Source organism: Scardinius erythrophthalmus (genome assembly GCF_964197995.2).
Source record: "Scardinius erythrophthalmus genome assembly, chromosome: 12".
In the NCBI taxonomy this organism is placed as follows: Eukaryota; Metazoa; Chordata; class Actinopteri; order Cypriniformes; family Leuciscidae; genus Scardinius; species Scardinius erythrophthalmus.
In genome coordinates this window covers 31,920,765-31,932,873 of record NC_138232.1, presented here as the reverse complement: position 1 = coordinate 31,932,873, position 12,109 = coordinate 31,920,765, and the positions used below count along the sequence as shown (strand labels likewise).

The 12,109-nt window shown below is 41.2% G+C and overlaps 1 protein-coding gene across 4 annotated transcripts in view; it reads right to left on the bottom strand.

Annotated features, from left to right (window-relative positions):
- Positions 1–12,109, bottom strand: part of col18a1b (collagen type XVIII alpha 1 chain b) — a 164,203-nt gene that overhangs the window by 26,064 nt on the left and 126,030 nt on the right. For all 4 annotated transcript variants that reach the window (XM_081380997.1, XM_081380994.1, XM_081380996.1 and 1 more), the window contains exons 9-22: positions 10,057–10,089; positions 8,315–8,458; positions 8,167–8,220; positions 8,036–8,080; positions 7,593–7,661; positions 4,514–4,633; positions 4,300–4,368; positions 4,177–4,203; positions 3,989–4,087; positions 3,869–3,904; positions 3,581–3,664; positions 3,427–3,459; positions 3,210–3,245; positions 2,825–2,884 (exon numbers count right to left, since the gene is read on the bottom strand). In XM_081380997.1, the coding sequence (XP_081237123.1) occupies positions 2,825–2,884; positions 3,210–3,245; positions 3,427–3,459; positions 3,581–3,664; positions 3,869–3,904; positions 3,989–4,087; positions 4,177–4,203; positions 4,300–4,368; positions 4,514–4,633; positions 7,593–7,661; positions 8,036–8,080; positions 8,167–8,220; positions 8,315–8,458; positions 10,057–10,089 (909 nt within the window). The remainder of the gene's footprint in view (positions 1–2,824; positions 2,885–3,209; positions 3,246–3,426; positions 3,460–3,580; positions 3,665–3,868; positions 3,905–3,988; positions 4,088–4,176; positions 4,204–4,299; positions 4,369–4,513; positions 4,634–7,592; positions 7,662–8,035; positions 8,081–8,166; positions 8,221–8,314; positions 8,459–10,056; positions 10,090–12,109) is intronic.

The following is a 12,109-nucleotide window of genomic DNA, read 5'->3' as shown; positions in this document are numbered from 1 at the left end:
AAATTTCCCTTTTAAAGGGAACTTGCGCTGCGTCGAGACTGACGCTATGGGAACGCTCTGTGTGATTGCGTTGTGAAGCATGTGTGAAATCAGTCCCATGGCGTATAGGCGGGTGACATCAAGGCAGGAAGCTATAAAGCGCACCCAGACCAAACATTGTCAGCTTTGTGTCAGCGCTCTGTGTGAAATTGTCTCTGTCTATTTATTGTTGTTTGTCCATGATAGCAAACATCATTTTGGATTGTGTTTTTTTACCTGCCCTCGCTACATTGAGTGGGAATGTTGTTTGTTTGGGAGTGGAGCACGCATGTCAGCTCTAGTAAAAGGGGGCTGACAGTGTTCATTCATAAATTCCCGACGTGTAAGATATGCACTATCGAGAGTTTTAACTCTGCTCCTGTTGACTTTCTTTCAGTGGGAAGAAAGTCAACAAAGATTCTTTGACTTGGATCTCGCGTTTGCAGAGGCAGCGAGTAGATGCTGAGGTAGCGTGTAGATTACGGGGCTGCAATAAGAATCTAGTGGCTCGGATCTCACATTAGCTGAGGCAAAGTGTAGATTACGGGTCCGCAATAGGCTAAATGCGTAGGGAACTGAGCAAACGGGAATTTTCCTCTCTCTCTTTTTCCTATGATTGTGTGCAAACTAATTATTTATTTATTATTTTTGGTTCTTTTTGTGTTTGAGATTATAATATGAATATTCAGCCTGTCATTCAGGTCATGTATTCTTGTCTGCTTGTGTCTTGGCTGCATTTAATTGAGAAATTAAATGGAAATATTTGTCTGGCTTTGTAAGTTATATGCCTGTATCAAAATATATTCAGCCTTTCACCCAGACCGAGTTTTCTGTCTGGTTGATTTTGGCTGCATTTAATTTTGAGTAATTAAATGTTAAATAAGTCTACTCATCTGATTTTGATGTCTGTATTTATACACTATATTCAGCTTTTCGTGCAGACCGTTTTTACTTGTCTGGTTGACATTTGGCTGCATTTAAGAAATTAAATAATATATATACTCATCTGATCTTTGAGGAGATGTCTGTATTAATATACTATTCAGCATTTCATCCGGACTGTGTTTAGTTGTCTGGTTGATCTTTTTTTTTTTATATATCTGAAGGTACACTCTTAACATCAGTCAATCAAGCATTATATTATGATTATGATATTCAAGCACTATTTAATGATATAACTTTAGTAATTAGAACTAAAACTTGGTTACCATGTAAGAATGCATATTTGTCATTTTAACTGAACTTAGGACTGGTGGTGGTGCTTAAAATATTGTTTGTCATTCAGTGTTTCTGTAAAAAAAAAAGATAATAGTAATAGATAATTGTAATTATTATTAAAAGATAGTAATACTAACAATTCTACTACTAATAATAACAATATACAACGCACTAAGGATTGATGAGCAGAAGGGTTCATGAACATTAATCACATTGTCAGCGTTCACTCAAACTAATTTGCTGAAACCAGAACAGGGATGAGTGCCAGCCAATAAGAATGCCGTTTGCCCATTACTTCCGTCCACTCCCAGCATATTTTCTGCTTGTTCTTAAAAGCTGAATAATTCCAATGAACTCCGTTATATTGACAGGAAAATACAACAAAGAATATCGTTTACATGTAGCGTGTCGATTCTGTGTGGTATGTAAGACACACTCTCTCTCTCTCTCTCTCTCTCTCTCTCTCTCTCTCTCTCTCTCTCTCTCTCTCTCTCTCTCTCTCTCTAAGTGTGTGTGAGAAACACAGCGCTCTCAGCAAAGCGACGGCGAGTCAGTTTGGCTGTTCCCTGCCGGTTCACCGCTTCAGGACATCGAATTGGTTGCTCGAGTAACACCTAAGACCAGCCTTGAGAGACTGGTTCCCTTAGTAGATTTTTTGGCAGCGTGGGAACTTCTGCCAAACATATGTAGGTTTTGAAAATGAACCAGACCCAAATGAATCTTTCAGACTAACCAAAAAGCAGAATTTCATAGGAACTCCGGATCAACATGCAGGCTAAATCTAATCTAATCTAGATTAGTCTAAATCAGACAATCTGCCATTTGAGACCTCATTCAGTCTGAGCAAACTAACAAACCCCCCCTCAGCTAAATACTTTATGGCCATACAAGCTTATAAAGATGAGCCTAGCTGAAGGAAGAACGTGTCAACATTAGGCAGTTAACCCAAGACTAATGGTTAAAAGTACGAGACATTGTGATCAGCACAAGGAAAACCACAAATATAACACCAGAGGTTGTTTGATCGTGGTGCATTGGATCAGGAGTAGTATGGCGGCTTTTAAGCCTTATAATAGGGGTATCCCTACAAGAGGTGTGTGATGCGGCAGGCTGGTCCTTTCCCCACACATTCATTCAGTCTTTGTTGTGCTCGCCTGATTTCACACAATATAGGCACTGGTCACTATATGGCAGCGTTGGTATAGACGTTCCCATAGCGTCAATCTCGACGTAGCGTGAGTTCCCTTGAAAGGGAACGCCTCTGTTACGACTGTAACCTCGGTTCCCTGAAGAGGGAGCGAGACGCTGCGTCACCCTGCATGCCTGTGATGGACTTGGCCTATCAGAAGCTGACAATGTTTGGTCTGCGTGCGCTTTATAGCTTCCTACCATGACATCACCCGCCTATATTGCCATTGCTATACCGCCATTGGACTGATTTCACACGTGCTTCTCGATGCAATCACGCAGAGCCGGCGTTTTTTATTATTCAAACAAGCTCAGTATTTGCACATCAGAATTTCTGGAACCCTGTAGTATTCTGTTACTTCAGGTTGTATGTTCTGACAGAAGAGGAAAAACAGATTACCTTGGTAGAGTCTCCTGGTAGCCCAGGTTCCCCCCGGTCACCTTTTGGACCCATTGGTCCCTTTAAAAACATAAAAAAACATACAAAAAAACAGTTCATATAAAACATTTCTCTCTTCTCACAGAAAGTTTCAGTTTGGCCCAACTGACTTTTTATTTTCAATGCTTGCCCAAAGTAATCCACACTTTTGATTGTGATCTTTTAAAGTTTATAACCTTTAGAATAAAAGAAAAATGACTCTAGGTGAGGATAATAACACCAGCTGTGGTAGAAATGGATGTTAATACAAAATATAAAATACAAGTGATTTACCAAACACTTATTTTACAGCACACAGCTTACTAGACTTACAACAAAATTATAAGTTAGACATTAAAAAACTTACAGGAAATCCTGCCTGACCAGCTATACCAGGTTCTCCCTAATAAAACAAGGACAAAAACACAATGCTTGGAGTGTGATTCCATATGCAATATAATGCAGTAAAGATATATAAATAGCAAATCAGAATTACCTGGGACATTCAATATTGAACGGCATGCAATTTAAATATTCATGTTATGGAAGAGCTATTATAATTAATATTTCTTAATGCCTTTCACCTGTGGTCCAGGAATTCCATATTCTTCATTCTTCTGAAATTAAATGTTATTTAGATCATTTAGCATCAGAACTGCAAAGTTGTGAAGGATTAGTAAAGTGTTATTTAGAGTTATACAAAGTCATTTGACGGTTTATCTTTTTGATAACACTTACACTGCCATTAATATAGATCATTTGTCCTTGAGGACCTGGTGGCCCTGGCGGTCCTGGAGGCCCTGCCACATGACCAGGATCACCCTAAACATAAATATAGATATTATTATTATTATTATTATTATTATACAGTTGTTGCCTAGATCCACAGACAATTTGCAGTATTAAACTAGATACGACTGTTGAACACCTCTGTTGCTGAGAGATGAGAAAAACAGCAATAGAGATTCTACACCTAGCATTAAAAAGTGTCCTCAAATCATTATTATTTTAGAAATTAACACTCACTTTGTCACCTTTCCATCCTCTTTCCCCCTTTAGCCCCTGTCAAATTGAAAGATTTATTTTTTTAAAAGTTACAATTTTGACATTGAAAGCTGATCTTCAAGCTAGTCAACTTTCACTCACTATTTTTCCTGGAAAGCCATCTAACCCTGGGATTCCCTCTCGTCCTCTTTGACCTTCATCGCCTTTCTGGCCTGGAATACCTGGGAAACCAGGTGTGCCCTGCAGAGTTTAAAGATAACTGACTTTGGTCCTGAGTTGATTATAATTTGGCAACATGGATTTCACATTATCAACTGTCAAAATCTCACCGGTAGTCCAGGTATCCCCTGAGGCCCCTTCAGAGAAAAAATAAAAAGAATAAACAGGTATAAGGTGGGATATACACTGTGGTGCTGTGCTGTGATGGTAATGTAACAGCAGTGCACAGTTACCTGTGGACCTGGTGGGCCCATGACTCCTGGAATGTATTGAAGAGCAACTTCTTTTTCTTTCCCATCAGTCTGAAAAAAACACAAAAAGTGGATATGGCAGATCATGTGTTAAGCCCCCAGGTGGCACAAAGTCCTGTGTGACTGCACGGCTCTTGTGACGGTCCTGAGATCAAAGGTTTAGATGGTGCTGATCTTCAAATATTAAGTAACTTACAGTAATTCGGAATGCGGGTCCAGGGGGTCCAGGGGGTCCTGGAGGTCCTTGAGGTCCCATGGGCCCAGGCAGCCCAGCCAGACCTTCCTGCCCTAGGATCCCTGATGAACCCTGTGGACCCTGCAGAGAAGGAAATGGGGTGGAAGGATTTATGACTTGTACAAAGGTTTTCTTAAAAAGGGAGTCAACTGACTTGAAGTTCAGTCATGAAACTGGTTATTGATAGGTAATATGCCAGCCAATGTCCTTGTGTACAACAGGGCCTGTTTTACATGCTTGTTCAGTTTGGGTTTGCTTTCACTGAGTTCTATCCCAGTTTTGCCTGCTTGTGTTCCCTTGTTAGTTTCCTTGGCTGTTAATTACTGCCATGCACCTGTTTCTGTTCAGTCGATTACCCTCCCAGAGTAGTTAAGCCTTGAGTTCTGTCTGTTATTTGTTCGGTGTTGTGAGTTTTACGTTGTTGATAGTTGTCCTGAGTATTCTTGTTCTGGATTATTGGATTAAAGACTGTTTTTTTTTTTTTTCATATTGTCCTGTGTCGTTCACTTCACTGAAGCAACACATGACACTGTGATATATAGATCCTCATAACCTCTTGTTAAGTCATGACTTATCGAATATTGTTTTTGGGTTAAGCCTCCACTTCATTTCAATAGAGAATACTGTTCACTGTTTATTTAAAGCACACATTTACAGTTTTTTTCAATTGCTTAAAGGAGAACTCCGGTCAATTTTAACATTGAGCTCAATTTTTTGTAAATTTGGAGTGCTGTCAATACAGAGAACAACGACAAAAATCGGTGTTGCCTACACCGTGTTATCCTCTTTTTAAAATTTGCACCCTTTGGACTTTGCACACTACTTTGGACTTCAACCGAAAACAGGATTTAAATACAGGTATGAGCGCTGGCCGAATTAACTTTATTTTTATTCATATTTTTCACATCTACTGCAGTCAGATTTACAAAAAAAATGACAAAAAAATGAGCTCAATGTTAAAATTGACCGGAGTTCTCCTTTAAGCAACAGTGTGTGTGCACATCTGGTGGCTGTGTTTAACCAATTGGTTCATGAGTGTGTTCATTTGAAAGCCTTTGCTTTGAAATTGCAAGGAAATTACACCATGATAAATTTCTGTGTCAAATGCATGCAAGTGTGTTTAGTGTTTTGCAAAATCACTGTGTGTAATGTTTTGCAAAAAGTGCAAAGCTGACAATGTGCTTACAGTTGTGCAAATCTAGGCCGGTGTTTTGCTCCTTGAGTGTAAGGTTTTGCTAATTGTGGGAAAGTTTTCATTTTAGTGTGTAAGCAATTGAAAAAAACTGTAAGCTAAGCTTTTAAAAAATCATGGTCACTGCATCCCAGACACCAACATTTTAACTATTTATAAAAAAGATTTTGCTTTAGAGATAAAGTTTAGGATCATGATTTTTTGGTAGTATTACGGATCACCATAAGTGTATATCAGAACTGTTTGTTGTTTGCGTTCTTATAGAAATGGTGGTGCGTGATGTCAGACTTAACAAGTAGACCAGTCCCGGCTCCAGGACAAACTACTTGGGGGGGCTTTTACAATTTTTAGGTGGGCTTGCGTGACGACGGGGGGGGGTGGGCTGGGTTAATAAGACGTGCGCGAAATGTGATTGGAAATATTTCGTGGGGATATCGCGGCGAAATGTGATTGTTGTCCATCATTCTGCGCAATTGTTGAAAAAGAAAAACGTCACGTCGCAACATTTGACATATTTGCATTTTAAACTATGAAGGCGAGCACTTTGAGCGAAGGTGAGTTATGTCGGTGGAGAAGTACTATCAAATCCCATTCAATTTTTCACTATGGAAGTGAAACTAAAAACTGACCGATAAGAGCTGAATCTACTTAACATGTGCTGATAACGTATAGGCCTAACCTTAATTTATTTTCTTAATATTTCTCTTGTGGCCCATGGTGAAAAAAATGAGAATTATTTCATGTTAAACACGTTGTTTTTTAAATGAGGACTAATATAACATCTTCATCGCTGCGCGTCGGTTATGCAGTGATGCGCTGAGATTATTGCGGGGCCAATTAATTGTAGCCTAATATTGATTTGATAATAAAAGTAGCCTAATAATTGTAACAGACCTTATGTTTGATTGTGTATATGCACATTAATTCTGGATGTGCTGGCGCTCGTTCTATGTGTGCAATGCATTTTAACCTCGGGGCTAGTAGATAGGCAATTAAGGTCCTGCATTGCGTACTTGGGGTGTCACGGTCTTCGGATTTTCCTCTCACATGTGTGTGAAAAGACGTTTAATAGCCTAAAGTAAAGAACAGTTCAGGCAGTTCTCGTTTATTGTTATCTTATTCATAAAGTGTTTAGGCAAACCCTGCACGAACGCTCAGTCACATAATCATCATTCAGATCACCGCAAGGGGGGCTTGAGATCGTCTTAGGCCCTTGACGTCTCAGGCCCTTGACGCCGGGCCTGAAGTAGACTATAATTTTCAGGAATATGGTATATTAAAAAACCTGAGAACAGATAAAACCATCTATTACACTCTGGTTCATGGTTTTACTTTGAAATCAACATCCCTTAGCAGCTAAACATTGAAATTTCGACATAATGAAGCCTCACTTAAGTAAAATCAAATGACTTGGCCAATCTGCAAAGCTGATATGGTTCTAAACAAATGATTTGTAAAGAAGATCTAGTCCGCAAAGACCAAATACACTAAACTGCCATATTCATTACCATGCTAAAATTTATTCAGAGTTATCATGATTGAACTACAGTAAATATCATTCAAGAAAACAGTGTAATGCAGGTTATGTGCACAGTCCTCAATTGTCTCAGTGTTGTGAAAATGTATGACAAGGACAAGCAAGCCTCACACAATAAGAGAACAGAGTCAAACAATAAGGTAAGTCTGAAATGTTTGATTTACTCGCACTCACTAAAAAAATATTTGACTATGAAAAGTTGTCTTTAGTGAGCTAATGACTTAAAGAATAGCACTTTAATTCATTAGTAAAGTTCTTGTGACACCACACCCAGTGCAGTTAGTTTGTTGTCATGCATGACTTTAAGATACCTGTGTCCCACTAGTCTCCCAGGAAGGAAACCAATTGGAGAAAAAAGAGAAAGCAGAGGAGGAGCTTTGCTAAAGGGAGAAAAATATACTGTAGATTAACTACCCAATGGAAAAGGCTTCTGATGTGAATGTCTGATTGTATATGAAGAGTTCAGATGCAAAAGCCTCTAAGTGCCATCTGAAATTTTCTTCTAGAATGATAATTTTTATCAAGCTTGTATATTTAAGTTCAGTAATTTCACTTAAATGACAATTAATAGGTAATTTGCATTGCCATTTAAGTGAAATTACTGAACTTGAATATACGAGCTTGATAAAAATGATCAAATTTCAGATGGCACTTAGAGGCTTTTGCATCTGAACTCTTATATGTCATATTTCAGTATTCTGTGATCAAATCTTAAAATCCGATTAATTAAATATGTTAGCATCACTTGTTTTACCTTTCCCCCTGCAACTCCAGGCAAGCCAAGCTCACCACAGTCTCCCTAAAAGAGAGAGAGAAGAAAAACATAAGTTGCTGTCTTTAATTTTACTATTAGGCATATGGAAATAATTGTAATATTTATTTTACCTTTTGGCCTGGGGGACCAGGAGGACCAGGTTTTCCAGGTCGACCTGGGCGCCCCTGAGTCATAAAAAAACAGAATAAACATCAAGATAAACAAAATTCTAACAAAGGTTTTAAAATGCATGGGATTAATGAGGGGAGGATTTCTTACAGGACGCCCAGTGGACCCATTTTGTCTCGGAGGACCAGTGGGGCCAATTTCAGTGGACTCTAATTCTGATCCAATTCCCCAGTCTGGCCCTGGGGGCCCAGGGGGCCCAGGAGGCCCAGGTGGACCAGAAGGACAACATAAATCCTGAAAAGATGAGAACATACTGAAATATAACTGCAAAATGCAATTAAAGAGCCAAACGTAACATCAGCAGATCTGTTGAATTTATTAGAACACAGAATCCAAAATGGTGAAAAAAATAAATTGTTATTTTTAATTGTTATTAAAAAAAATAATTAAAACTACTTAATACATTTGCATAGTAGGGGTGAGCGGGACACAAACTAACGTGGGGTTAGTTGTATCACACATGGTTTAAATACTTCCACAAATGCGAGCATGATGAAACTTAATGTATTTAATAGTTGCCATATCGACAATATAGAAAAAAATTGCAAAAATTCAGAAATCTTTAGGAGATATCACTGAGTATTTATTTAACATTTATTTAGCATTTAATAGCAAAAGTAAATTGCTTAAGTTATTTTTTCATCTGTATTTTTTGTGTTTATTTAAAATTAGACAAATCTGACAGTATTTAAATCTCCGGTCTGTTATTTAGCAGTTTAGATATCCAACTGATTCACTAACTAGCAGAATATACTAACCAGGATTAAATTCCAGTTGCGCAGATAGGGTGCCTTGTAACACTGCATTACAATGTGCCCCGCTCTTAGAACTATGCTATTCTATACAGTTACCAATATAATTGGCATAATCAACTTTTATGAATTTCTGTTGAGAAACCATGGGGGAAAATGCGAATAAAGGCTGAGAGAAAGAACCTGAACATTTAGAAAATATTATTTCAACAAAATTTATAGCATTTTTACTGGCTCGTCTAATTATCTCCTTTTCTGTGAGAGCTGTGAGTGGAGGGAGGGGAGTGTTTGTTCAGCCCTGTGTTTTTCTGAATGTCTGATTAAGTTTCTTCATCTGTTTGCCTGTATTGTTTTGACCAATGCTGTATAGCTGTGTTTTGCATTGTGTTCATTGTCAAACTCCAAAATTATTTCATTTTGAATTTCTAAAAAAAATTCAATTTTATATGAAAAAAAGAAGAGAATAATTGTATTTTATTGACAAAATATTTTAGTTTGTCATGTATATTAGATCAAATAACAAGTTAAGCTGTCATATGGTCGTGTTACAATGTGCCCCTCACATGTTACAATGTGCCCCACCTATCACCTACAGTATATCTCAATAAAGAAAAAGGTAAACACTGTAGTAATGAAACAAAGCCACATATTTGTAAAAGACGTGTGAAATGAATGTGGAAAAAATAGAAATACTCTGAACCCTAAGTAGATTTACACAAACTGATAAAGTCAAAAAGTGTTAGGTTGTGCCTCTCCCCTATGACTTTTGACCAATAGGTGGTGCTGTCACCATATTGAAATAGTTTAGAAAGGGCATGGGAGGCAAAGGGACATGCACAGATTGTTAATATGCCAAAGTGTTGCCTTGCCATCAGATTTGTTGATGCTTTATATGAGAAGGGTTTAATGTCAGAAAGCCTATAATAACTTTTTGCCATCATGGTTAGAATATGATCTGAGACAAATCTGAAGACATGTACCTTAACTATACCATAACTACTTCTACTACTATTGATAATAATATCTATTTATAATATCCAATAATATCAAGGGTTAGATTAGCTGATTGCTAAAACATACCTGCAATCCAGAACCCTCCATATCCCCAAATGTCTAAAGAGAAAACATTACAGTATAAAACACATTTGTTTTAGCTCATTCATCGGGTTTCATGGTATTATGTGTAAAAATATGTTTGCTAATTTTCAGCAAAAGGAAACTCAAGAAAACAAAGCTTTTAAAACAAAAAAACACTTAAGTTCCCTTTCGTTGTCACTCCGAGTTACGTCGGATGACGACGAATGGGGTTTCGCTTAGAAATCCTATCATCTTCGAGTATTAAAACACGAGCCAATGGCAAAGAAATGCCATGGGTCTGCGGAATTTGCATAGCGTAACTCCGCCCCACCCTGGGGGTATATAAGGAAGTCGCTGGCAACATGCAGATATGTTTTCGCTTCGGAGCCAAGTTGATCTACTTCACTCCACAGCCAAATCCTGAGTTCATCTCTTTATCTCTTCGAGACAAGCCTCTCTCCAGGTGTTGGTGTGACAGCGAGTGCACATTCCCTGCTGATCTGTGCAGTGATTTGCCAGAGTTTGTGTGTTCTCTCCCTGGTCGCTTCAACACTCTGCGGAGAAATCTCCTTTCACAAAAGAGCATTGCACGCGGCACGTCTTTTTAAAGATGCCTCGCCCGTGCACTTCTGGTTGCGGTCTATTTGTATCTGACTCTGATGGGCACAATCGCTGTCTTGTGTGTCTGGGTGTCGATCACGCCAAGGCAGCGTTTGTGGATGAGTCATGTTCCCACTGCGGGAACATGCCCATCGCACGGTTCAGATCGAGACTCAATGATCTTAATGTGAGAGTCCCCTCATCCGCACCCCGATCTACTGGTCCCGAGAGGGCTGGTACTTCGGCTGGCGGCCAGGGTGATCTGAGGGTTACAGTGTGGAACAAAGCGCCGACTATTCCACGCTCCACACTTCCCTCTGTTCCCGTGCAACCCGCGAGTGTCCGCGTGGAAACCGCTGTACAGTCCTCTGACTTGCCGCGAGTTTCATTCGGCGCTCCAGAGGAAGACTCAATGTCGATCGCTGCATCACAAGGTGGGCAGGAGTCCTCGGGAAGTGAGGATTCGGCTGTGCTGCCACCCTCGGGTGTCCCAGCATTGTCCGAGTCTGATCCCGAGATGACGGCCATGCTTTCCCGGGCAGCCGCGGCGATCGGTCTTGAGTGGTCCCCGCCACCTGGGCCGGTTCGTTCGCGGCTGGACGATTGGTTTTTGGGTGCGGCTGCTGATCCGCGTCGGCGGCCAACCCCAATGCCTTTTTTCCCGGATGTGCATGAGGAGGTCACGAGGTCCTGGAAGGCACCATTGTCTTCCCGTGATCGCTCGGCGACCGCCTCCGCCTTGCCTCCCCTTGATCAGGCGGCCGCCAAAGGGTACACTGGGGTTCCCCAGGTTGAACGCTCTGTTGCGATGCAGTTGTGTCCTCAGAGTGCTTCTTCCCGCGGGGACCCAAAGCACCCCTCCAAGGCCTGTAGGTTCTCTTCCACCCTTGTGGCGAAGGCCTACAGAGCTGCGGGGCTGGCGGCCTCCTCACTGCATGCCATGGCGACTCTGCAGGTCTACCAGGCCCAGATGTTGCGTGACATGCACGAGGGGAGGTCTGACCCAGCACTCTTTGATGAGTTGCGTGCCGCCACCGACCTTGCTCTCCGAGCGACGAAGGTGACCGCACGCTCGCTGGGTCAGGTGATGGCCACTTCGGTGGTCCAGGAGCGACACCTATGGCTAAACCTGGCTGATATGCGGGAGGCCGAGCGGACCCGGTTCCTCGACACCCCCATATCCCAGGCTGGCCTGTTCGGCGGTGCAGTCGAGGACTTCGCCCAGCAGTTCTCGACCGCCCAGAAGCAGACTGAGGCTTTAAAACACGTCCTGCCCCGGCGGCCCGCTGCTCCGGCAGCGCAGTCGTCGGCACAGGTGCCTCAGCCCGCTCGCCGCCGAGGGCGCCCTCCTACGGTTCCCCCCCCTCCCGATCGGCCCCAGCAGTCCGCTGCTTCCGGGTCGCGTCGGAGAGGAAGCCGTAGGAAGGCGCCACAGCCCTCTCCCGCCCCGTGCCCC